Source organism: Xiphias gladius, chromosome 21, assembly GCF_016859285.1.
Source record: "Xiphias gladius isolate SHS-SW01 ecotype Sanya breed wild chromosome 21, ASM1685928v1, whole genome shotgun sequence".
In the NCBI taxonomy this organism is placed as follows: Eukaryota; Metazoa; Chordata; class Actinopteri; order Istiophoriformes; family Xiphiidae; genus Xiphias; species Xiphias gladius.
The window spans coordinates 26,244,444-26,268,561 of NC_053420.1; the positions used below are offsets into that span (position 1 = coordinate 26,244,444).

At 40.7% G+C, this 24,118-nt stretch overlaps 1 protein-coding gene across 13 annotated transcripts in view; it reads right to left on the reverse strand.

Moving 5' to 3' along the window:
- The window catches only part of itpr1b (inositol 1,4,5-trisphosphate receptor, type 1b), an 83,305-nt gene that overhangs the window by 35,828 nt on the left and 23,359 nt on the right, over positions 1 to 24,118 (reverse strand). For 4 of the 13 annotated variants that reach the window (XM_040159820.1, XM_040159823.1, XM_040159818.1 and 1 more), the window contains 27 exons: positions 23,881 to 24,039; positions 23,622 to 23,794; positions 23,027 to 23,146; positions 22,751 to 22,942; positions 22,227 to 22,478; positions 21,988 to 22,129; positions 21,742 to 21,895; positions 21,164 to 21,357; positions 20,934 to 21,072; positions 20,751 to 20,805; positions 20,477 to 20,642; positions 20,164 to 20,331; positions 19,956 to 20,027; positions 19,733 to 19,870; positions 19,466 to 19,591; positions 19,105 to 19,305; positions 18,655 to 18,906; positions 17,929 to 18,054; positions 17,620 to 17,748; positions 17,447 to 17,464; positions 16,915 to 16,941; positions 16,459 to 16,579; positions 16,167 to 16,351; positions 12,693 to 12,841; positions 11,791 to 11,902; positions 3,838 to 3,873; positions 1,779 to 1,908 (listed from right to left, as the gene is read on the reverse strand). In XM_040159820.1, the coding sequence (XP_040015754.1) occupies positions 1,779 to 1,908; positions 3,838 to 3,873; positions 11,791 to 11,902; positions 12,693 to 12,841; positions 16,167 to 16,351; positions 16,459 to 16,579; positions 16,915 to 16,941; positions 17,447 to 17,464; positions 17,620 to 17,748; positions 17,929 to 18,054; positions 18,655 to 18,906; positions 19,105 to 19,305; positions 19,466 to 19,591; positions 19,733 to 19,870; positions 19,956 to 20,027; positions 20,164 to 20,331; positions 20,477 to 20,642; positions 20,751 to 20,805; positions 20,934 to 21,072; positions 21,164 to 21,357; positions 21,742 to 21,895; positions 21,988 to 22,129; positions 22,227 to 22,478; positions 22,751 to 22,942; positions 23,027 to 23,146; positions 23,622 to 23,794; positions 23,881 to 24,039 (3,736 nt within the window). Of the gene's footprint in view, positions 1 to 1,778; positions 1,909 to 2,770; positions 2,819 to 3,837; positions 3,874 to 9,738; positions 9,775 to 11,790; positions 11,903 to 12,692; positions 12,842 to 16,166; positions 16,352 to 16,458; positions 16,580 to 16,914; positions 16,942 to 17,446; positions 17,465 to 17,619; positions 17,749 to 17,928; positions 18,055 to 18,654; positions 18,907 to 19,104; positions 19,306 to 19,465; positions 19,592 to 19,732; positions 19,871 to 19,955; positions 20,028 to 20,163; positions 20,332 to 20,476; positions 20,643 to 20,750; positions 20,806 to 20,933; positions 21,073 to 21,163; positions 21,358 to 21,741; positions 21,896 to 21,987; positions 22,130 to 22,226; positions 22,479 to 22,750; positions 22,943 to 23,026; positions 23,147 to 23,621; positions 23,795 to 23,880; positions 24,040 to 24,118 lie in introns of all 13 variants that reach the window. The other 9 variants (XM_040159829.1, XM_040159827.1, XM_040159828.1 and 6 more) reach the window with 5 other exon arrangements.

Here is a 24,118-nt window from a genome sequence, read left to right on the forward strand (position 1 = left end):
GGCCTGTATCAAAAACTAAACAAAAAACCTACAACTGTACTAGACAGTAATGCAAGCTGCCACCTCCCCTCGATAGATTGAACCCAATGAAACTGAGATGAAAGGACTTTAAGCAACTCATATATTGCACCAGTTTTCACAAAGATAGTATATTTTTACGCGAAGCAAATCCATCAGAATAGATCTGCTGATAACATCAGAGAGATGCTATTATCACATATGAAATTCAACATAAGTGACTTTAATGAAGAGTCCAGAGGATATTTGTGCTGCATGGAATGCACCACAGGTATATTTTCTTTCCATCCAGCCATTGCGCAGAAATAACAAAACAACATTAAATGTGTCTTCAACCCATGGAGATTATTTAACTAACTGCTGCTGCTGCTGCTGGCTACCACAGCCAGCCGGGGAAGCAGTGGTGAGATAACAGCACCCATCAGAGCCATCTCTGGCTGGGTGAGCTACTGAATCAACAACACATCCCATTCTAGAAAGAGCTTGGCTCTCTGGTCGCCTGGCAACAACACGTCCTACGTTATGATGAGGAGAGAGCCGCTACCCTCAGTAGCAGAGCCGAGGTCCGAGGACTCAGAAGGAGTACAAGGCCATGGCTGTGAATAAGATCTTATTTTTTATCTCTGCTCTAAAAGCATTAAAGATGAACGATGAGTCATTTCTCTGATCAGAGACACGGAGCAACTCACTGGAATGAATAAATGTCAATTAGGAACAATCTATTCAGTTTTTGAATGTCAGGTTCGACTGAGCAAAGATTGAGTTGGATGGATGGAGAGACCCTTTCAGTTTTTAATAACAACTGTTTTCTGTACAAATGTATGGTCTTCTGTAAATTTGATACTATGAACCTAATGGACATATGCACAAAAATCATCGTGCTGTAGACCAACAAAGTGTGGTCTACATCTTGTGTTTACTGATACTGAAATTTTCATTGACTTCTGTCACTATGACTATTCTTTGTAATCTGTGTAACTACAACGCAAACATTTCCGGCATAAGTGGAACTTCTGTATAGGCTGTAAACACTTTCTGTGAGATTCCTACAATGATTTTAAATGATTTTAAAACTTTTAACTTCTGACTGCATGTTAACCTAGTACCATCTTAAATAACTGGCAAAACTCTCATTACAGTCGCAACAAGGGACAGATTGTCTTAACTGTAAAATACTTAGATATTTTGGTAATTTCTGAACAGATTTTATTCATGTACATCAACATCTGCTTGGAAAGAGTCCGCGTATCAATCTACTATCAAACTGAATAATAAATAACAAAATAAGTAAATGAATAAGTAAAGCAGAGAATGCCTTGTATGGGTTGTAAGATTTGTGCGCTGTAAACTGTACCGTTAGAAACTCCATATCCATACCGATAGATAAAATCTTAAATCTGACTAAATTATCATGAACATCATGATTCCAATTACATTGTAGAGGTTTTTGAACTTCGGTTAAGACTATACATGAGCATTTGACCAACTTAAATCTAATTTATTTTTAAACATTTCTGTTGTCTTCTTTCTTTAAGCATTTCCTTTGGCAATGGTCAACAAAACTAATCTGTCCCTGACTGCCATATAGCAGCTGACAGCCATAAACTGAACTATTTTAACGTTTGATTTAATTTTTGGCTGTACGCTTAGCTTTATGCAGCACTGACCCAGTTTCCCAGAGTAAATCATCTTGAAATCATCGAATCTTATCTTTATGAGCATACCATAAAAACACACAGATACTGTACTGTTACACACACCTGTAGGTGATTTTCCCTGCGCTCCAGAAGTAAGGGGACCGTTGCTGTAGGTTGCGAGACTATCTCTCCTCTGGCCTGGTTTGACGTTCCCATAGTATCGATTGACCAAGATCTGTCGCAGAGCTTCTCCCTACCAGTGAAGATTGATGTCAGGAGATTAAGTTACAGCTATGCCGTGTCACAGGAACGGAGCTGGAACCCAAAGTCAGTTTAACTGTGCTAATGTACACTTAATCACACTAACAGTTTCACATTAAGAGGTGCACAATATAGAGGAGTGAAAGATTTCAAGATTAGATGTAAAAAAATCATTTAAAAAGTTAGAAAAAAAGCAAATTTAGAAAAACTTGTAGTAAAATGCATTTGTGAACTCTTGATCATCTCCAGCTCCTTTTAAGATTACACTTGCTCCACGTGAGAGCTTTTACCTTTGTTTTACATTTGGTATTCTTTACAGCTGATCAAGGAAATGAAATAAAAGCTTTAAAATTACTGTAGTTGTACAGACATTTTGTATGAATAAAAATAAATTCACAAAAAACCAAAGTGCACTAAGAGCGCCATAGCCTTGAAGACTAAACGTAGTAAGATGCCCCCTGTGGAAGAACTACTTATTTGACCTTTGCCCTCTGATCTCAGTCAGTGATGTTCAAAGGCCACATGGCGCCCTCTCCCATCCCCAACACATGCTGACATTCAGTGTCGCCCCATATTGGTTTGGTGTGAATCAGTGCAGCACAGTGGCCTACATGCTCCCTCTGGTCCAAATACGTCACAAGCCGTCAAAGACGAGATGAACACCCAAAGTTAATGTCCATCTGTTGATCTGCCTCACATGTTACATACCCCATAACTGACAGGGGACCGAGTGAGCGAGGGAGTGCCATGCTGGGGAAGCAGTGTGACTGTGAGGGCTTCACGACAGTCAGTCAGTTGTCGTCAATGAGGGGGAGGCCCGGGCCAGACCAGAGCAAACCAAACTCAGTACCTACCCTCCTTTGATCCTCCAGTTGCTTCTGTGGCTGGTTGGGATCAAGCTCCTTAAAGGTGAGGTGTGTTAGCAGAAAGCAATAAAATAAGAAAAAATATAAAATAAAAAGGTTGGAAATTAGAAAACAAAAAGGATGTTAATACAGTGCAAATTAGTTACTTTACTAGCATGCAAGAAATTGGGTGTGAATTTGATCATGCAGTTAAAAGGGAAGTGGTTTTGTCAGGAAAGATGTAAGGTCAAGTTGAAATCATGCAAGGTTTTGTGCAGGGGAGGACTGATACTCATTTCAAAACATCTACATAGCGTTAATTACTGAAAAAAAATTTTGTTTGATAGTTTATCTCAAGCATCAAAATTTTATGTCAACACCATTTTTCTTCAGCTTATGAAAACTCAGATGTCCACTCTTGACAGGTGAGCGTGGGAGATTTCAAACACTGTACTCATGTACAGTGGCATGTGGTGACTCAGTACTTTACAGTCACAGTGGCAAAGTGCCTAAATTATTTACATAAGAGAACGACAAGCTGCTAGAGGGGGGAGAAATACAAGCCATGTGAATGAATGATGGGGGGGGGCTCTGTCCAGTTTACATAATGGAGCCATGAGCTACTGACACACACTGTAAGCACCAATCTGGCATGGAAAAACACCTCACCCATGACATCAACCCCCTCCACACACACACACACACACACACGCACACACCCCAGTGAAAGAAAGTCAAGAAATTGGAATTTGCTCAAAAGCCAAGAGGTGGAAGAGAAGATGAATGGGAGGCAGGAGGGAGGGAAGAATGGATGAGTGAACGGGTGGGAGGCAGTACAGTACACACACGAGGGCCGATACGTAGCATAATTTCCACAGAGGGAGCAATATGCACGGGGGCTTGAAAAGAGAAATGCATGGGAAAAGTTTGTGACTCTTATCTAGTTAGATAAATAGTTGTTTAACACTGAGCACAAGGACAATGGGACAGAGTTAGTGTATAAATATGACGGATGATCTCTGATCAGCAGTGACCCATATTAGTGGGCAGCAGGTCAATATGGGTCTTAAACACACCTCGGCAGGGACTTCGGGCTCGGGCGGAGGTGCCAGCTGATTGGAAATAAAAGGCTGATGTTAGTCAAAGTTAGAGTATGTAGAATTAGTTATGTTGCCTCTGCCTCCAAAGAGTATCACCCTCCCTAAAGTCTCTACCTAAAAAACTTCATGTCTCTAAGTTCTGCTATTTACCAATGCATCTATCTACAGTATATCTGGTTTTCAACTGCTCACTCAGATGGCCAGTCACATGCAACTGCACAAATATGTGTGACTTAAAGAGCCAGGGGCAGAAAGAAAAAGAGAACAAAAACATGTTGCTCGCCTGATAATGGATTGGTTACAGTACGAAGGAAAAAAATGATTTTGTTATGTGTGTGTCTCGTGTTATGTGGTTCCACAGAGCTAGCCTAATTATACAGCATGGATGATATGCAGCAGTAACCTATCGTAGCAAGAAAGCAGAAGCAGAACAAAAGAAGCTTTGCCTTCACCACACTATAGACCACTGGCTACAACGCTACACTGTGGTGTGTTTAGTATTCTATTTAAGCTCCTGCTGCAAAGTGTTGATGCCTATCCCTTATCAATAAATATCACCCTTTCCCCAAAATTCCCCAAACTATTGAACTCACAAAACAGGTTTAACAATTCAGCAAAAAGTGGGTTAAAAAGAAAAATAAATAAAAGCATGAACATTAAACTTTCTGGTTTCCTACTGTAGCTAATGGCAGTTCATTTATATAATCTGAGCAAAGTAAAATAAAAAATAAAATAAAAAAAGATTAAAATAATGATAAAAAAATACGATGCAAATTGGCATCCAAGCAATGAAACAGAAATAAAAAGACTTCACAGTTTCTTGGCCCGATAATACTAAGTCCTTTAATATTAATAGAATTTAATTTAAAACAACATAAAACAGAATAAAGTAAAGTTTGACGATATAGATAGTAGAGGCCTGTTGAATTCCAGTTGTTTAAGAAACTAAACAAAACATCTGCACTCACGCACACAAAATCTCCCGGCAGAGCGGGCAACAACCATGAGAACCTAAATAAAAATCATTCAACCAACTGTAACGTGGGCAAATGTCTCCCTCTGTGAGCCAGTCACACCGCTTTATGCTGATTAATTGGAATTTCCCCTATATCAAGCCTCCTTTAACGTCAACACATTAATTTCCGCTGAAAAAGGGTAATGCATCACACATCACTGAAGCTATATTCAAAATCTATTTCTAATGTCTTCTAATTCAGTTCGTAAATGAACACTGTTATGGTTGCTGGAACATAATACCCGCCATATGTGTAATCTGACCTAATTTGCACACAGTTGTCAACAGCTGGCCTGTGATTGTCATGTGTACAAAAAGATGGATCAGCTGGACGGCCTGCCCCCGTAACTGTCAGCACCGGTTCCTCTTGTTACGCTTCCCAGAATGCGTGATGAAATTTCCATAGAGGCAATGCCACACAAGCAAACACAATGAGATTCATGGCATTTGTGGATAAAGAGACAGTTGAGCTCATATCATCTCACGGACGAGCAAAATCTGTATACTCCTCCGTAGATGCTGCTCCTTCTTTCTTCAAGGGGCTGCCAGGAGCCAAAGAATTCCTCTGTTTAAAATAACATAAGTGAGAGCCTTAACCCATATCCCAAAACAGCCAGAAGTGGAGAGCACTGCTTTATCTCATATCACTGGGAGGTCATAAAGTAAATGAACTGTTCATAATGAAAGAAGGCCTTCAGGGAAAAGGCCAGAAGGATGGTTTAGTATAGCACTATGCTGAGTATAAAATTGTCCCTCTGCCCTTTAACAGAGGCAGACCACAAACAATTAACAGGTGTTGCGTTTGCTTAGGTACACACTCACTGCCTAAAGTAAAACCCCAACTTTCCCATGGCCCCTGGGCAACCCTGGATTGCCTAGACCGAGGTGCACCACTGCTACTGTCTGAGGGACGACATGTCTGCTGCACTTTTATTGCCAATTACCACTGAAGGTCACATATCAGTGGAGGGTTTAAAATTCCAGGAAAACAGAGGAAAAAAAAATAAAAAGGAAGAAAGATAGAAAGAAAGAAAATTCTTGGCTCTTATGTAACTGCTGCCTGAGAGCTGGCGGGAGCCCAAGAATCGTGCAGCAGTAAGTTAGGGAAACTGGGATAGTGCTGCATCTTGCTGATGAACATCAGCAGCTCCCCCTGTTGACAAAGAAAAAAAACAGCAGCCCGGAGTCTCCTGACTTTACCCATAGCAGCAGGCAGGAGGATAAATGAGGACAAGTGGAGTAATTCTGAGGTAGGTAGTGATAGGAGTGGCAGCTGGGTAGGTTTCACACTGGTAGAGTTAGAAAAAAAAGCATGGCTGAAAAAGTGAAAGTGAATTTGATGAAATTGGAATGTTTGTAAAAGGCTTGACAGGGATGTGGTCAGAAAAATGTAAGAGAAAAACAGAGGACACAGCAATCTAGAGATCTCTAGCTAAACAAACAGTAATTGGTCAAGATGATGAGGAGATTGTGATGGGCTGGGATGACACAAATGGATGAGAGCCTGACAGACACGTTCACACACCCTCACACAAACAGACAAGCCGCCACACTCTCCTTGCACAGAAACAGTCTCTTATGTACCACGCTATGTATGCGTTACACACTCATCGCCCCGTCATCAGCAAACCATACTACATCACAAAAAACAGAGACTTCATCTCCATCTGAACCCTTTAACCTCTCGTTGCCCTCCCAAAAAAGAAGTTTACACAAGCGTGAAGGAAACACAAACACATGCAGTGGATGATATGATCAGGCGTGACAATGAAGCTGGTCATGTATTGTTTTCCCCTGGCTCACATTTTATGACGTTTCTATTTCTGAAAGAATAAGATAACCTTTGCTAATGGGTGAACCGTCACTCCACTTTATCCCACTCTCTCGTCACTCTCCCTGGATGCGCACACTCCAGCCCCACAGACTTGACATACAACATCGAGGAGTATTGACGGGGTCTGTCAAACAGTAGTGAAACTGACAGCTGCGCTCATTTGTAGAGACCTTTGGGTGGATGTTGGGAGGGGGATGTTGTGGTGGGTTAGAGAGCAAGCAGCATCGGTTACATAACAGCCACCATGGCAGTTTATCTTGCTGCTGCTAAGGGGAAGTTGAGGATTTGGCCTGCCGGTGTTCCATCTGAATGATATCCACACACATGGTGCCAGCCGTCGGTCAGGGCACTGTACGCTGTTGTTAATATGAGTGTGCGCATGAATGAGCGGCACACAGCAAGTGCTGTGGGTTCAGGGAGTGTGTGTACATTCTTGAGATACTGCATATGGGAGGAGTTGATTAAACAAAGCGCTGGTCTCTGAGAACAGCTCTGTTTTTGTGGAGGCCGGGGATTTCCATTGCTACAGTACCAGGCGGCATGTATAAGGAGGGAGGGAAGGAGGGCAAAATAAGAAAGAGAGCCATAACAGAGAAACTGAGAGCATGTTGCTTCCTGGCAACTCTGGAAAGACCCTTTCCGACAATTTCTCCATTTCCCCAAATAACATCATTGTTCACTTCCCTTGCACTCACCACAACCTTGATTAAGTGACTAGTCTACTGCCTGCCTGTTTTTCACTCTTTAGTGATTTTCCTGCTGCCACAGACCCCCCTTCTCTGACAATGCGTACTTTCAGTTTTCACAAATTTACGAATTTCAGAAGCCACCACAAAGGCTGTGAATAACAATATGGGCTATGCCAAAGAGAGTTAGTAGAACAATCCCAACTCGAAGTCCACTTATTAGCTTTTTTCCAAAGCCTCCAACCACATCCCACAGTCATCATCAGTGGATGGAGTTTGCTCAGTTGTCATGGAGATGAATCTGTTGACATACAAGCACAGTAGAGGGTAGGATTTTATCCATAGCACCTCTAGGACTTTTTGTCTAAAAAGCTGTGGACCTTGAGTTGAAACTGTTTCGTCAAACTGCTTTCTCCAAGGTCAAGACTCAACTTGCTTGCTTAACGCTGAATTTTAAGCCTACACGGACAAGAAAGTCCTAAAAATGCTATTGATGAAATCATATTACATGTCACCTTCAACTTCTAAGGCCGGTGGCTAACTTAAGTAAACTAAAGGAAGGTGGACTGACTTGTGGTCTGAATAAAGCGAACTGCAGTCATTTTCAAATGAGAGGAGACGGAAGCACTGATTACTTTCTCAAGATCAGTGGCTGTTAAAAACTAAAAACTTTAAGCAGATTTGTGTATGGTAGGTCACATCGAGAACATCAGTCAGCAGTGACATTTGAGAAATGGTTCCTCTGTAGTCACACCCATACTGTGACTTCTATGACGTCCACTGGCTCTCACAAATAGAAACGAGAAACCAACTGTTTTATTCATTTCCTAAAAGACCACAGGTCATGACCCAACATATATTTTTGCAATGTTTACGCATGACGTGCAAACGCGCATTAACTGCCCAGGCCCCTGTGTTATGAGCTATCTGTTAGCTGGAATATCCCCAGCTTTACATACACTCACACCTGCTCTTGTGATGGTGGCAAATTTCTAGGAGAAGATTATGACCCCCCCCTGAAATTCATCATAAGGGGGCTGTGTGGCAAGTAGACTGAGTGACCAGAAAAACAAAAAACAGCTCTATGATGTAATGCAATGTTGCGCAATAACCCTTATAAATACCACATTCCCTAGTCAGTTTATTGACACTACCAAGTTGTTAATGTGTTGACTTAGTATGATGGTACAATTGGCAGCGTCATAGCTGCCGCTGGGGTCACTGTGATTATGTTCTTGTTATATTTTCTGGGACTTTGGGGGTTTTAAATCAATTGTTTTTAAATAATGAATTTGTGGGAAATACATTTGTGGCAGTGTGTCAAAAAATTTGAAAACGCATGTAAGGCCATCATGGCAGGAAATAACATTACATACCATACAACTGAAGAGTTAAATGAATACATAAAATATTAAAAATCCAAATTGGATAAACATTTGAAAATGGGTGCTGGCTGGTGCTGTTGTCTATTCTATTGTATATTTTGTCCTCCTCATTTACTGGAGCAAAAATATTAGAAACACTTTACAATATAAAATAATGCGTTTCAAAGTAACAATAAGAAAAACTAGAGCCTAAAAAATTAACACTTCTCTTTAAAACTGAAAGCAACAATTTAAAATGATTAATTACCCTAAAATTTAGGATTCTGGTTTGTATTATAATCTACGGGCATTTCTATTTTATACACTACCTCGACCCAAATCTCCTTAATGAAACAGGAGTATGAAGTTTAAAGAGATTCCAACTGGTTGCTACAGCATTAACAAAATATGTGACATGGCTTAAATGAAAGAGAGAGAGAGAGAGAGAGAGAGAGAGAGAAAAAAAAAAAAACGCTCTCTGTCAATGGAAATTCCAGTGCCCAAAAGTCCCACACAATTTCTGACGATTAATTTTGGTTGCATAAAGGTGCTTTTACAGTCAAACTGTACGACTGGTCTGTTACAAACAGACTTTCAAAAGGAGTAACAATAGTACACTTACAATAGATTAAGACTTTGCAATGGTAAAATGCAGTAATGTTGTATGCCTGCATACATAGAATAGAATGTATTCAGTAAATTAGTGTTCCTCTAAAATCTAATTTCTTCCTCAAAGTAAGTACACGACCATATATAGGCACAACAGACAAGCATATTGCATGACATGCTAGCACTACGTTACATTTCAACATGGAGATCAGGAACAACGTGTAACAGGCAGACAACAGGGAGGGATGGACGGAGCTGCCAACAGGTGAGAATGTAATGCTAGAGAGTCTACTCGCAGCACAAGCACATCTATGCTGTTAGTTGGAGACAAATCAAATGTACATGACAGTAGTAAGTAAAATGATCAACCTCAGCCACATCCATTTCATCATCAAAGGCAATCAGCTGCAAGAGAAAAAGTATAGGGGTCAGAGAGTTAGTAGAGCTAGATTAGTGATTTAAAGCTCGGTCACAAGTGTGCAAATGTAAAGCTCGACACCAAAACACACAACCACACACACACACACACACACACACACACACACACACACACACACAACCACACACACACACACAGTGAAACAGTGAAAGAACAGTGTAAAGCTCAAAACCAGAGCAAATTAGTAATAGTAAAAACACCCTCCCACCTTCATGTTTCATTGTTTTACAGCACTGAAATCACAGACAATATTAAGCTTGTCTGATGCTGATCAACTGCAAAAAGATTTTAATGTTGCAATAACTTATTGCAAGTTTTTACCTTTACACATATTCCCTCATGAAATCCCATCCTTGTGACTTTTTCAATAGTGCCTTTCTTTCAGCGACACTCAGTTTTTTAGGACACCCTGTAATTTACCTGACATCACTCCGAGCGGTGTTCAAAACCTTTTTTCTTGCGCCCCTTCCCTGATTGGAACTTGCAGCTGCAGATGTATGTAAGACTACTCACATATCTTGACTGTACATAGATTTTTTTCTTCTTATTTCTACTGATCGTTGTAAAACAAAATCCCTGTTTCATCAGTTATGGTTCAGCGTTGTTACATAGTAAAACATGAAGGAGTCCACGGTGGAGAATACCTTTATAAGCAGTATACTTAAAGTTGTAAAATGGAATAAAAGAAACTGGTTTCAACCTTCACAACACTCAGTCTACTGTCACAACAAAGACAACCGTGCAAAATGTTCTTTTTAGAGTGTGCTGCATCTATGGCAACAGACAGACAAAATGGATTAAGAAAAGAGTGGAGCTTCATAAACTGTAAAGTTACAACAACAGTCATTGATGCAACTCAAGGCCTAATCATATATGTTGCAATACATGCAAGTAGAGCTTTTGATTTTATAAGGGCTAAATGTAAATCTACAGTTGGTCCTCCCTTCAAAGGCTTCACCAAAATCTGTGGTCACTTCGCTCCACCTTTCCTTACATATGCTGATGTAGTAGAGTGCTACTCCTGTCTTCATGTCGTCTTTAACTTGGTGCATAGATATTATTTGGGAGAAGCCAAATATTACAGGTAATACAAAATACTGTATATATTTTATAACTCCCAATTCGCTCTTCAGTGCTTGTGTTTTTCTAAATGGTTTGAGTGCTGAGGCGTGACTCGAAAAGAAATGCTATTCTGTCCTTTTAAATTTACCCCCTAGAGTGTTTTTTTAAACAAGCACACTTATGTTTCATTAAGTGTTTTCCACCAAAACACATTTTTAAAAATATTTTGAAACCTACTCTATTAACTTCCATGTTCACTGTAACATTCTTCTTCTCCCCAACCTTTCACGCCACATTACTGCCACAAATGTTTGGCAGCTGCTGAGTTTGTCTAGTTTGTGGTCTGACTTTGTTTCAACTTGTGGAGCGTTTGTGCTATTGTTGGCTATTTAGCCTTACACTAGAAAACAAGCAGACAGAGTTGAAGTGATTAATTAGAGATAAGTACAAGAGGGCATTAGAAGCCAATGAATGTTTTGTAAATAAGCTGAGTGAGAGAGTTGGAGCATGCATGTTGTTAATAGTGTTAATAATGGTGATATTCATTAGTTTGATTATTTGGACCTCCTCTTTGATAGTAAGTGTTTTCGGGAGAAAGCAATGAGGGGATCTGTTCGTATGTGCCAGAGATTGATAAACATAAAATTACATATGACAGCGAGAATTCACAAACTGGCCTGGCTGAAGGGATCACAAATAAAAGATTTGACGACATACAGTACATAAGGATTATTTCTGTTCCAGAGGCAACCAAAGAGAGCTCAGCCTCTTATCTTATTTTATTGCTTTTTGATCTCATGTCTTCCAGTACGTTTGGTGAAGTGGGACAGGAACACTGTATCCTGAGATGTGAGCAAAGTGTTTTTGGAGATCGGTACAAGCAGATGATGAGAAACAACAAACAAGGAACGTGTCTCTACCTTCTCCCCATAGCCCCGGTCTTTTGTCATCATTTCCCTCAGAGTCTGCAGTACTTTGATGCAAAGACGCTCCTCATTCTCCTCCAGCAACTGCTTGGTGTGTTTGATCAGTCTGGTCAGGGGAAGAAAAAGAAAAGTGAGTACCTACAATGGTCTGACGAAAGCTGTAGCTCTCCAACCACCCAACTCCACCACTGAACATACCTATGATAATCACACCAAATAATTTTGGCTGATTTCCATCATAGAATGATCCTCTTTTAGTCTAAAGCAACAGATTTGGCGGAGAAGGGCCTGACAGTATGTCAAAGTGTCTTGCATGTAAATGAAAATGACAGAAAACCATAAATTAGGCGATATTCAGCATTGAATTTCGAAAACTCCTCCTACACAACATAGCTGATGTTTTTACTATGTAAAGCATTTTGTGTTACATTGTGTATATATGAAAAGTGTGACACAAATAAAGTCGGATTGATGGCTAGACTGAGGCGTTCAGAGAACTTAAAAGAGCCCAGTGGGCTCTCATCAGGTATAACATAACACCAAATTGATATATTTGTGTGTGTGTGTGTGTGTGCGTGTTTATGTGCATGTGTTCATATTGTACCATCCAGAAAAAAGAACTCCCTGATTCAAAACTATGGCAGAGGAGTAAATTCTGCTAAATGACTGACTTTACGAGGCCTACAAGCAGATTGCTGCACTACAATATGAAAGGAAAAAACAAAACAAAAAAAACAAACGCTAGTATGCCCACTTGCACCCTTGAGTTCAACAGACTCTCAGGCTGTCCCATCTCCACCAGTCGTCCAAATTGTAACCTTAACTATATATTATCTAAACTTCAAGAAAGTCCCTTAACCCAGCTGTGACATTGGTGGCTGGAGGTTTAGACTCACTTAGATATGAAACCTCCACTTTCACATTTCTTGCGAGCTTCTGTGTTCTCAGGGAAGAGCAGCTCTGGACGATGCAGGACGTCCACTAGCACTGAGAGCTCAGCCTGGACCAGCGGCCTCAGACGGTCCTCCAACGCTGACACTATGTCCTGCAGAGCACAGTGACACACAGCCAGAGGTTAGCAATGAGCCGAAACTGTGTTTTTATGACTGTAACGTATGCATCCAAATGAGTTATTTCATCCGAGAAATCAAGCTGTGGCCAACATCAAAATATCTGTGTCACTGCTTTATGGATTAATGTAAGAGAAACAGAAGTCGGCATATCGAGTACACCACATACTGTGCATAAACAAGTCAAACCATACGTATGATGCACCACCACATCCCACTTCTCTATGCGCTTCCTGTCACATTTGGTGATGATTAGTGTGAAAATAAACAAACAAGCAAAGTTGCATCATGCGGCCTGCTAGTCTGGTACTAATTATAATACTGTGTAGGCTCTTTAGTGAGCGGCAGGAAAAAAAAAAAAAAAAAAACATAGTAGACAATGAAGAAAAAACATAGACTCTGAGGAATTCTGTTCCCTAAATGAAGTCATGGAAAAAAATGGGAAGGAAACCACTTTGAGAACCACATTACTTATAATTGGAGTTGTTCATTTAAGTAAACATATTATTAACGTTAAAAGCCACATCTTTCCTGTGTAAGTAGAGATAACAGGTCAGAGATTTTCCAGACTTCCACTGAATACTGAGTCATGCGTTACAAGAAAGAGGGTGTAACAGCTTGGCCTATTACTAAAAACTTCTTTTTTTTTTTTTTCCCTCGGGATGTAATTAGGAACCACTGCTATAGTTTTTTGTTTGCAGCACAGTTACCAAAAGCACTGTATCACTCTTGGCATCTTACCAACAATTAATGACACTGGTGGGGAGTCTTGACACACACCACATTTTTATACCTACGGTATGCAACGGTATACAGTCAAGATGTAAAGGCAGGCTGAGCTTATTCTCATTATCATTGACTTAGTCACCCACAGTATTTGAATCACACTTGTATTCACTGGTCCCAGTCTACCGTAAAGATGTACCATAAACGTACTGTAGATATAGCTTTCATGAGTGTCAAGCTTATTGTTCTCCTTTTCCTCCCACAAAAAGCCTAGGGAGGAAGAGGAAATGTACTGTTCTTTTGATGCAATCTAAGAAGTGATATACTATATATAGTTTAAATACACCAGACAGTTACTAGATAGATAAGATAGATAACTCTAGATAGATAACTTTGTGGTTGACAAAAATGTCCCAGAAACCATATCTGATCTATACAATAAAACAAATGATAAATTAGATGTTTCACCATAATTCTCTCTGATTTCTTTGCATTTGGTTTTTAGCAGTACATTGAGATGGAGGAAAATGTGATTTTTTTTTCATGTGCTTCTCATTGCAGTGAAACACAAATCACTCCATGAGTGCAGACAGAATGTATCTGTAAAACACAATTATTTTATGACAGATTATTATTAATTTTTTTTTTGTATTTAAAAAAATGTGCCAAGAAATGATCAGTTAGTATAGGCATAGTGTTACTACAGTAACTGGTCACCTATACAATCAATACAGACAACTAAAGTTGGATGTGCTTGTTGTTCATTTGGTGATTTTGAGTATTTGCACCTTCTTTATTCCTAGTCAAAGAACTCTTTGGCAGACTGACTACAGCACAAATGACCATCTTCCCACTACTGAAAGAACTCGTTGTCCGGTACCGCTCTGCCATTAGATGTGTCGCTGATGCACCTTATAAAAGCCTGATTCCTGTTCTCCTCCATAACCTGACTTTCTTTATACACACAGCTGACAACATTTGCAGCTGCTTTTCAGCCAAGTAAATCATTTTAACAATGTTTTATTTAACCTGTGTTTTTACTTTTTTTGCAGAAAAAATTAAGAGACCACTGCAAATGTTTCTAAAATCAGCATCTCTACATGTATGACAGCCATTCCATTCCAGTGTCTGTTGAATACCAACATAAGCACACCTCAATCTACTTACTGAGGTACTGATTGGGTGATCTAAATTAAATCTAATTTAACGAGGAAAACTATAAAAAAAAACACTGCTTTGGTCATCACAGTCCTCTTGCAATAGGACCAGCTGGATGGCAATAACAGTGCTAGTAGTACCTCAAAAGTAATTGGAATCAAAAAATAACTATTGACCATGCCAAAAGGAAAAGAAGGGTTCAATTTTGGCTTTACTGGCAGAGGGATACAGTGAGCGTCAGGTTGCTTTCATCCTTAAAATTTCTAAGACGGCGGTTCATAAGAACAAGGTCAAACAGCAAACATTGGCGAAGACAAAGCTTCAGAGTGAACTACGAAAAGAATGGCAAATGGCAACTGGGGTGAAGTGCATGGCGAGAACCGTTCGAAACAGGCTCCTAGGTTTGCAAAAGACCATAAGGATTGGACCATTGACGGAATGAAGTAAGGTCATCTTCTCTGATGAGTCCAATTTTCAGCTTTGCCCAACACCTGGTCGTCTAATGGTTAGACAGAGACCTGGAGAGGCCTACAAGCCACAGTGTCTCACACCCACTGTGAAATTTGGTGGAGGATCGGTGATGATCTGGGGCTGCTTCACCAAGGCTGGAACCAGGCAGAGGCGTCTTTGCGAAGAACGAATGAATCAAGTCGCATACAAGGTTATCCTGGAAGAAAACTTGCTTCCTTCTACTGTGACAATGTTCCCCAACTCTGAGGATTGGCTTTTCCAGCAGGACAATGCTCCATGCCACACAGCTAGGTCAATCAAGCTGTGGATGAAGGACCACCAGATCAAGACCATGTCATGGCCAGATCAATCTCCAGACCTGAACCCATTGAAAAACTCTGGAATGTGATCAAGAGGAAGATGGATGTTCACAAACCATCGAACAAAGCTGAGCTGCTTGAATTTTTGCGCCATGAGTGGCATAAAGTCACCCAACAGCAATGTGAAAGACTGGTGGAGAGCATGCCAAGACGCATGAAAGTTGTGATTGAAAATCAGGGTTATTCCACCAAATATTGATTTCTGAACTCTCCCTTAGTTAAAACATTAGTATTGTTGTTTATAAATGAATATGAACTTGTTTTCTTTGCATTATTTCAGGTCTGAGAACACTTCATCTTTTTTGTTATTTTGACCATTTGTCATATATTTATTTGGAATTTGGGAGCAATGTCGTCAGTAGTTTATAGAATAAAACAAAAATGTTAATTTTACTCAAACACATACCTATAAATAGTAAAATCAGAGAAAGTGATCATTTTGCAGTGGTCTCTTAATTTTTTCCAGAGCTGTATGTCTGCTTGAACTATTAAATAAATTGGAATTTTTTTTTTTTTTTTAAATGTTAAATGAATTACACCGAAATTGTGAATAAAATTAAAAATAAAAGTATGTCTTGCTACTGACCTGCAGCCTCTCAATGATGTTTCTGTAGTCTTTGGAGCTAGTCAGGCCGGAGTCTCGTCTGGAAGTGTTCTTTGCTGATAGTCTCCAGTTGAGGATGCTCTTCTGCACAACATTATTGGACTTGACAAACAAGTTGTTCACCTGACTGTCCAGGTCAACTGGGATAGCAATGGCTCTGCTTTTAGCTGGGTAGAGGTAAGAATATAGATATTTAATGTTTTTAACTTGTGCCAAAATGCCCTTTCTGATGTGATGCCAGAGGCTGGTGGTGGGTGTTAGCCCAGTATCTTACCCACGTCTGAGAGTACTTTAATGCAAGCCTCCACTGAGGCTTTCTGAACAGGGTTCAGCCAGTTACAGTGGTATACCCTGAACACTCCCTGAAGCAGCTGTACAAATACTGGCTGACGAGTCTGTAAGACAATAAGAGAATGTAAAGAAAGGAAACCATAGATGGAGGAGTAAAAACGGTGAAGTAGAATTTAACAACCAACGAAGGATTATTGTGTTCCCTCACTAGGTTTAACTCAAAACCCAATTTGTGCTAAACATGTCTGTATAAGGATACTAGAGCACCTATGGTGGAAAGGTCTACAGCTTCAGGTCCAGTAGGCCAGCTGTTTATAATCATGTGCACTCCCAGCATATCAAATCAAACCAGTGTTTAACAGAGGGCACAACTGATTTCTACGACCATGATGAATGAGCAATCTATCAGCTGGCCACAGCCCTAGAGCACAATAAATACCTCAGTTATCTTTCCAAGAATGGCGGCCTGTTGCAAGAGAAAGAGGGTCGTGGTGTAATCATGTATTGGTAAAACAGCAGCAAGCAAATTTTTTCAGGATGTGCAAAGGGTAACATAAAAAGTCAACAATTTCTACTTGGAAGAAAACAAGTTCACATAACAGAAAATGGTGTGTTGAGTAGCCAACTGTCTGTAAAACTACACCACAAACTTGCTGCACAAGGTATTTGGCAATCTATGGAGGGTAGTGGTCATGATTAACTAGGAAACTTGAGGGCAAAAGGACACCGCTACACCAAGATCTAGGAAACAGTGTGACCACATTGCAACAGTGCATCATCTGCACCATGTCCCAGCAAAATCTTGTGCAACACACCCACAGATCTGGGAACAACTGAGTCTGGGTGCTGACTAAGCTTTGAAAATGTGGAAACCGACACAGTGCAGATACCTCTTTACATTCAGAGCCTGTTGATAAGTAACACGCCCAAAAGTTGGGAAACAAATGTGAGGGAGAGACACCTTTACTTACATACATATGGCTGGCCATCTGTGGGAAGAATGTCATATTTTGTAGTATGTATGCGAGGAGGATTCCTCTATTTCAAACAACTAAACATGTACATAATTTATAGACTTTAAATCGCAATTGCAAGACTGTTTGTTATATGTATCTCAAATATTATACTCCAAAGTCCAGATTACCTGCAGACTTGTGCTCTGGTCAGAAAAAGGAGAGCTGAAGAAACATGTGACAATGCTCATGACCGTCTCGGTTACATAACGCTCAAGAATGGTATCCGCATGCTTCCTGTCACTGGTGTTGTTGCACACCTAGGCAAAGGACAGAAAAGATATCGGCATGATGCACAGCCACTGGATCCCATTTCCTGGACGGGGGGCAATAGGTGACATATGTTCGATGCCTGCTGTGTTAGCATAATCACCCAAACCCATGGCAAAGCATGGCATTCTCCTCCTATTGATCACACTCTCAGATACATTGTGGCTTACCCTACAAATGTCCACCAGGAAGTTCTCAAACAATTTCCACATATGGTTGGATGTATAAATCTCCTTCATCTCCACCTCTGTGTCGACATAGCAGTGGTTGAGGAAGTTGATATAGGCAATCTTAACCTGTTAGAATGCAAACAAACAGACTTAATAAACCACATTTACTTTACCAGGGTTGTACTGTAAGCATGCCTGACACACAGCATGTATGTAGCAACATGTTTCAGCTCCAAAGTGTTTTAGCTGTAGGGTCAGAACCTACTAGACTGCAAGATGTGCTGTGTCAATCTGGCAAACGTGCCTACTTCAAGTTGAGACTCCCATTTGTATTATAAGGTGTAGGAAATTTTTCTCTTTGCAGTTTTGGTCCATGCTGACTCAGCACCATGGTGCAATTTATGCAAACATTTGACAGCAGATTTGTGCTGCTGGCTTTTGCTGCAAAACCGACCATTGTCCTGTGGTGAGGGACTTTGTTAAACTGTGTGACAATGCCCCTCTACAGCCAAACATATCAAAAACTAAGAATGCGACTGTAGATTTTAGACAGACATTCACTGCCAACAGGAGTCAGTCATATGGATTCTGTAGATCTGTATTTGATAAGTGTATTTGTCTAATGGATTTATCGTATTGTAAAGCTTCATGTAGGCCTGCTTTACTGGCACAGGCTACATTGTGTGTTTCACTGCAAAAGAAATAAATAAAACTCATTATCCACACCTCAGGGATGCAGTCTTCATGGGTGACGACCCGCACAATATCGTCCAGGGGCAGCAGGGAGTTACACTTGATCTCAGTGTACACGTTCTTGCCCTCAGTGCAGACAGCCAGCAGTTCCACCAGGTGGATGTGGTACATGAGAGGGCTGTTTTCATCCATGCGGTCCCGCTCTGAACGCATCATTTGGACTAGTGTTTGAAAGGAGGCACGATCGTTGTAGAAGACCAGAACATCCTCGCCTGAGTTCACCAGCTGAGTGGGGAAACCATGGTACGAAGACATCTAGTTAGTATTACAGTAAATCACATTCACCGGTACCTTTCTTTTTCTATCTATTGGTGTCACTAACGCCTCTGTCTCTTTGCTTTCACTGAATGACCTTTTCTGCAGCTGCTATTACTAGCAATACTAACTTTTTTTTTCTGATGGTATAAGGATCTTAGAACAGACCTCAGCCATGACAATGTCCTGACATTTCTTAATGAACTTGTTCTCGGCCTTCACTATGGTCTGCAGGAACTTCAGATACTGGACATGACGACCATGAGTCTCAGTGCAGTGGACAAAGTGTTGAACCACACGCTCATTGATCTCACTGCACAGCTGGAAGTTATTCATGAAGATGTGCTGCATGGTGACTGCCTCTAAGATCTGAGAGGGATGGAAAAAGAAAGGACAACAAGGAGAGTCCGTCAAAATTTGTATGGATGTGTGAATTACAGGATTTGTTTTCCTGGAAGATAGTATTTTGGAAACTGAACTGTATCAACTGTTGTATAACAATCCCTCGGAGTAACCCTGTACCACTCACCCCTGGGTTAAGGAACAAGTTGATATGCTTGTGGAGTAGAGCCTGGTTCTGCTGATTCCCTGCGCAGAAATTCTGCAGAAACTCGTGAGCCAGTTTCATTATCTCCTGCATTCGGACATCCTCACCCTAATGCAGATAACAGAGTCAGACTTCTTTTTCATTTATCCTATCTTGATGGGAAACTGCAAATGTGCCAAAGTTACGTAGTGCTTTTAGAGCATGCTAATTATTCGGCATGTGATGCAATATTTGGTTCCAGTGTTGCACCTTCTCATAGGGGATCTGCAGGAGCTCAAGCACCACACTGTGAGCTCCCATGTTCCTCAGCAGCCTCTGCTGCTGTTTCTTACTCTTCTTCCCTGAGCTCCCCTCCTGGACACACAGCTTACTGAGGCGCAGCAGGATCTGGAGACCAACAGCAGGAGGATTTTAATTACAGAAAACAGGTCACAAACGTGAAAATACAAGATTAATATACAAATGATCAAACCTCTTTTACAACCCTGTAGTTGTAACTGCTGGTGCTTTCTGTTTTCTTTTTGTCAGAACCAAGTGAATCTCCCTGCAAAACAAGAAGCAAAAGTTTTATAGGAGTACTCCAATATCATCTATACTGAGGTATATTAGCCTTTTAATGAATTGTCCTTCTTCATCAGTTCAACAATTGTTAAGTGTTTTCAGGTTATCGTTCACTGTACCTTCTTTTTGTTGTCAGACTCTGAAGGTCCATCTCCGTCCATCGCATCCTCTCCTTGTCTCTTGTACACCCACAGTTCAGACTTCTCGACAATAGACCGCAGCTGGTCGAGATCTGACTTGATCTGCTTGTAGTTATCCACATCCTGACTTGTCACCAGCAGCTGGACCTAAAGTGCAGTGAAGGGAAATATGTACAAACTTAACCTTCATGTCAGAAATCCGAAAATGTCTAAGTTTCTAGTGCTGCACCAAAATATAGATGCGGGCCGGGTCAGATATTAAAATGGAGTGTTAAGGATTGGTAGGGATTACTTGTTTGAAGGCCATGAGGACCTCCTGCCTCTGGCTGAAGTGTCTAAAGAGCAGGTGAAGCGCTCCAGACACGAGAGGAGGGTAGTCATGCATGGTCAGGTGCAGCAGGACCCTCAGGAATGTACGACCACCATGGTCATCCAGGTCCAGTGGAGTGTTCTCCTCACTGTCAAGACAGTGGAACAAAAATTACTTAAACTTTTATCTTCCTTTATTTTGCTTCAAAAAAAAAAAAAAAAAAAAGCTTTGGAAAGACTAGCAAGCAATGGATTACCTTCCTCCAAAGATCCCCTCTGCCTGTTCCTCAATGTTCTCAAAGTCAAAATTTCCTAGAGTTAGTCAAAACAATTGTATGAATGAATTCTTCAAATAAATCACTGCTAGTATTCCTATGGGACAAAATGGTAAGTAATCATACATTTTACACTGTTCATCATTAAATCGTGTGGTTTAATACCTGGCATCTGACCCGTGACGTTATTGGTTCCATTCTGACTGGCAGTGTTGTCTCCTTGTGGGTTGTTCTCATCAAACTCACGTTTGAAAATACAGAGCAGGCAGGAGATCCTGTAGTCTAGCCGTACATTTAAAATAAACTGAAGGAAAAGAAAAAAAAAAAATGTTGCAATACAGACATAAGGGCTAAGCATTTGGGTTCAAGGAAGAACTAGTGTTCCTATGCCCTACCTGCAGGATCTCAATGATCTTGAGCTTCGTGTCCATGACCATGATGTCTTCTCTTTCTGGTTCAGTCTGGGTTTTGACCACATCTCCCTCTGGCTGATGAGTTGGTGTGGTGGGCAACAAGCCGCCTCCTCGCAGAACTACCTGGGTCATCAGCTCCCCCACTCCATGAATGGACTTCATGACATTGCTGCCAGCTACAACACATAAACAGAGGAGTCACATTTAAATTCATGGAAATGGTGGATATTTTTGGAATGATCTTACGTATTTTTACAAAGCTTAAAAAAAACTTAACGATCCATAGTTAACAAAATATCCATGGTGTCTCAGTTTCTGATTCAGTTTCTGGTCATTTTGCTTTTTAATACACATCTATTTAAATTTCATTGTAATGTAGTTGCTTTTCTTCAAATTCCTTGTAGCTCTTCTAAATGCACATAGCTACGAAAATGAGAAGTTCACCAGTGTTTACTTGAATAAATTGGTCCTTCAATAATGTGTTCCTGCAAGATAGGTTTGAGGCTAAGGGAAAGAAACTGAGAGCTGAGTGAGTTAAGCCTCTGGAGATGGATGTTTACCTTTGTTTTCCTCTCCCTTCTCCATCTTGTTGATGGGGTATATGGTACTGACATGTACACAGTCTAAAATGTTCAGTAAGATCTTTGTCAGTCGAAGCAGGTCGCTAAAGTTGTAGAAACCGAAGTATATGAGGTTCCTTGCCAGGTTCACTACCTACAGACAGGAGAATTCAAAACAATGAATTTTAGTTTAATTAAACCAATGTGACTAATCATCTGTTCATACCATCCAGAAAGAGGCAGTACCTCAAAGGTAAGCTTGTTTTTCTCCTTGTCAGTGAACGGAATGTTCTGCGACACCACCTCTCTCAGGTAGTTTTCCACAAAATCCATTGTGAGGCAGAACCGCTCTTTGATCTCATCTCTGGTGGTTCCATCGTTGTCATAGCTGGATAATTAGAGGAGAAATCACATCTGAGAGATGCACAGACAATCTCCGGAATGGAAACACAAGTCAATTAAATGTACTCCTGAGATGAACTCACTCATCAATAGCGATCTTGGAAGGAATCTCAGACCAAAGACGGGCATATTTGACAGGCGTAACCTGCTCCTGGGGGTCACGGTCCACATGCATGTGAAGCATCAGGCGGCAGAAAGAGGCGCGCAAGTCATAGGGCAGGTCCTCATCGGACATACAGCGCAGGATCAAATCCACATCCAGCTGACCAGAGATCTTGTTGATGGCCAGGTACTGACGGTCCAGACACATCCGGGCAAAGAGGTTCAGTTGGCACCTGAGAGGAAATTTTATGTGAGTTTGGAATTATTAGAGCTGTGTCTTTTTAATGAGAATTGAGCTATTGTCATATTCATTATTCTTACATATGCTTGTGTGGTGATATTATTATTTTTAAAAAAAAAAAAAAAAAAAAAAAAACATTTTGCACTTTAATATCTTAAAATAAAGGCAGAAGACAAATATTCCCTTCAGATTAATCAAATCAGTATAATATCATTTTATAGCCGCGTATATGTATTCATATGTGTATAATTAAATACATCTCACCTGTAGTAGCTGACCACCTCCTGATCTTCCTTCTGGCCCTCTTTTGCATCCTGTGCCAACTCCCTGATGCTCTTACTTCGGATTTCCTTACAATTGTCTTTCCAGAACAGCCACACCTCCTCTTCATCCTCTGCCTCCACTGGGTTCTCTCCATTTGTCGTTGCCTCGATCTCGAACCTCGACAAGACCAATCTGGAGAACAGCGCAAAGGTTACTCCAGAAGGCTCATTTCAGGTTAGCAAAAACTCTGATGCTTCTGAAAAATGAGGAGCTCACTTGGTCTCAATGAGGATGTCAGCATTTGTAGGGTCCAGTACTGCATTGCAGATTAGCTCCTGTGTCACAGGGATGGATTTATTCATGGACACGCAGAGATCTGACAGGTAGTCCAGGAACCTGGGTACAGATCACAAAGCATGAAATATTTTCCATAGACACTATGATCAGGATAAGAGTTAAGAGATATACATGGCCAATTTCAGATTACGTTATAGTCCTAAATCAGGAATTAAAATAAGTAAAAGTAATAAAGTACATTGAAACACCAATGCACACTCCACTTCTCTCGTTACTATAACAGTTCAAACTTTATTAAACCTTCTGGATCAGCCTGATTCACATATCATTGAAAAAATTTGACAGGACTTAAATGCAGCAGAAAACCACACCATCAGCAAACTACCTGCCGTGCCAAAGTCATGCACAAGCAGTTACACTCATGCCCCTCTGCACACATTTAAATACATTAACATAGATTTAAATTCCTTAGGAGCTGTTATACCACCAAATGTGACCCAATATGGCCACAGCCCTTGCTTCTATGTCACTTTTATGATATCAGCAAGGGCCTGTCCCTTCCTGTGAGCCTCACCTTGGCTCCCGGTTCTTCCTCACTAGAGTGACAAATGTGTCTATCTCAGCAGCGGTGATATGTTTCTCCAACAGCTTCCGGTTGTTGTGGAGCAGAGCTGTTATTGTGTCCTCTGCTAACACATCATATCCTATCTGCTTCTGCATGAAGCGGAATTGTTTGGCTATGTATTCCTGTAAAGAACATGAAAGAGGGAACAGTTACAGCAAAGGAAAACTCATACTATGAGGGTCAGAGCAGCGCCATTGTGTCCACCCACCTGGTTCTTCCTGTAATCCTGCTGGGAATGGCGTAACACTCTGTAGCAAAGCCTGCAAATATGTCTAAAAGGAGCATGGCGCTGGTCCCCAAGTTCTTCCAATCGAAGCATGGGACCATCACCACTATCTGTGAAAGGGGCTTGGAGAAGTTTGAAAATCTGCAATGGAAGGGGAGAATTTTAATACCCCAAAATGTAGTTAAACATAAACTTGCAATGCAGTTACAGCCTCTGGGGT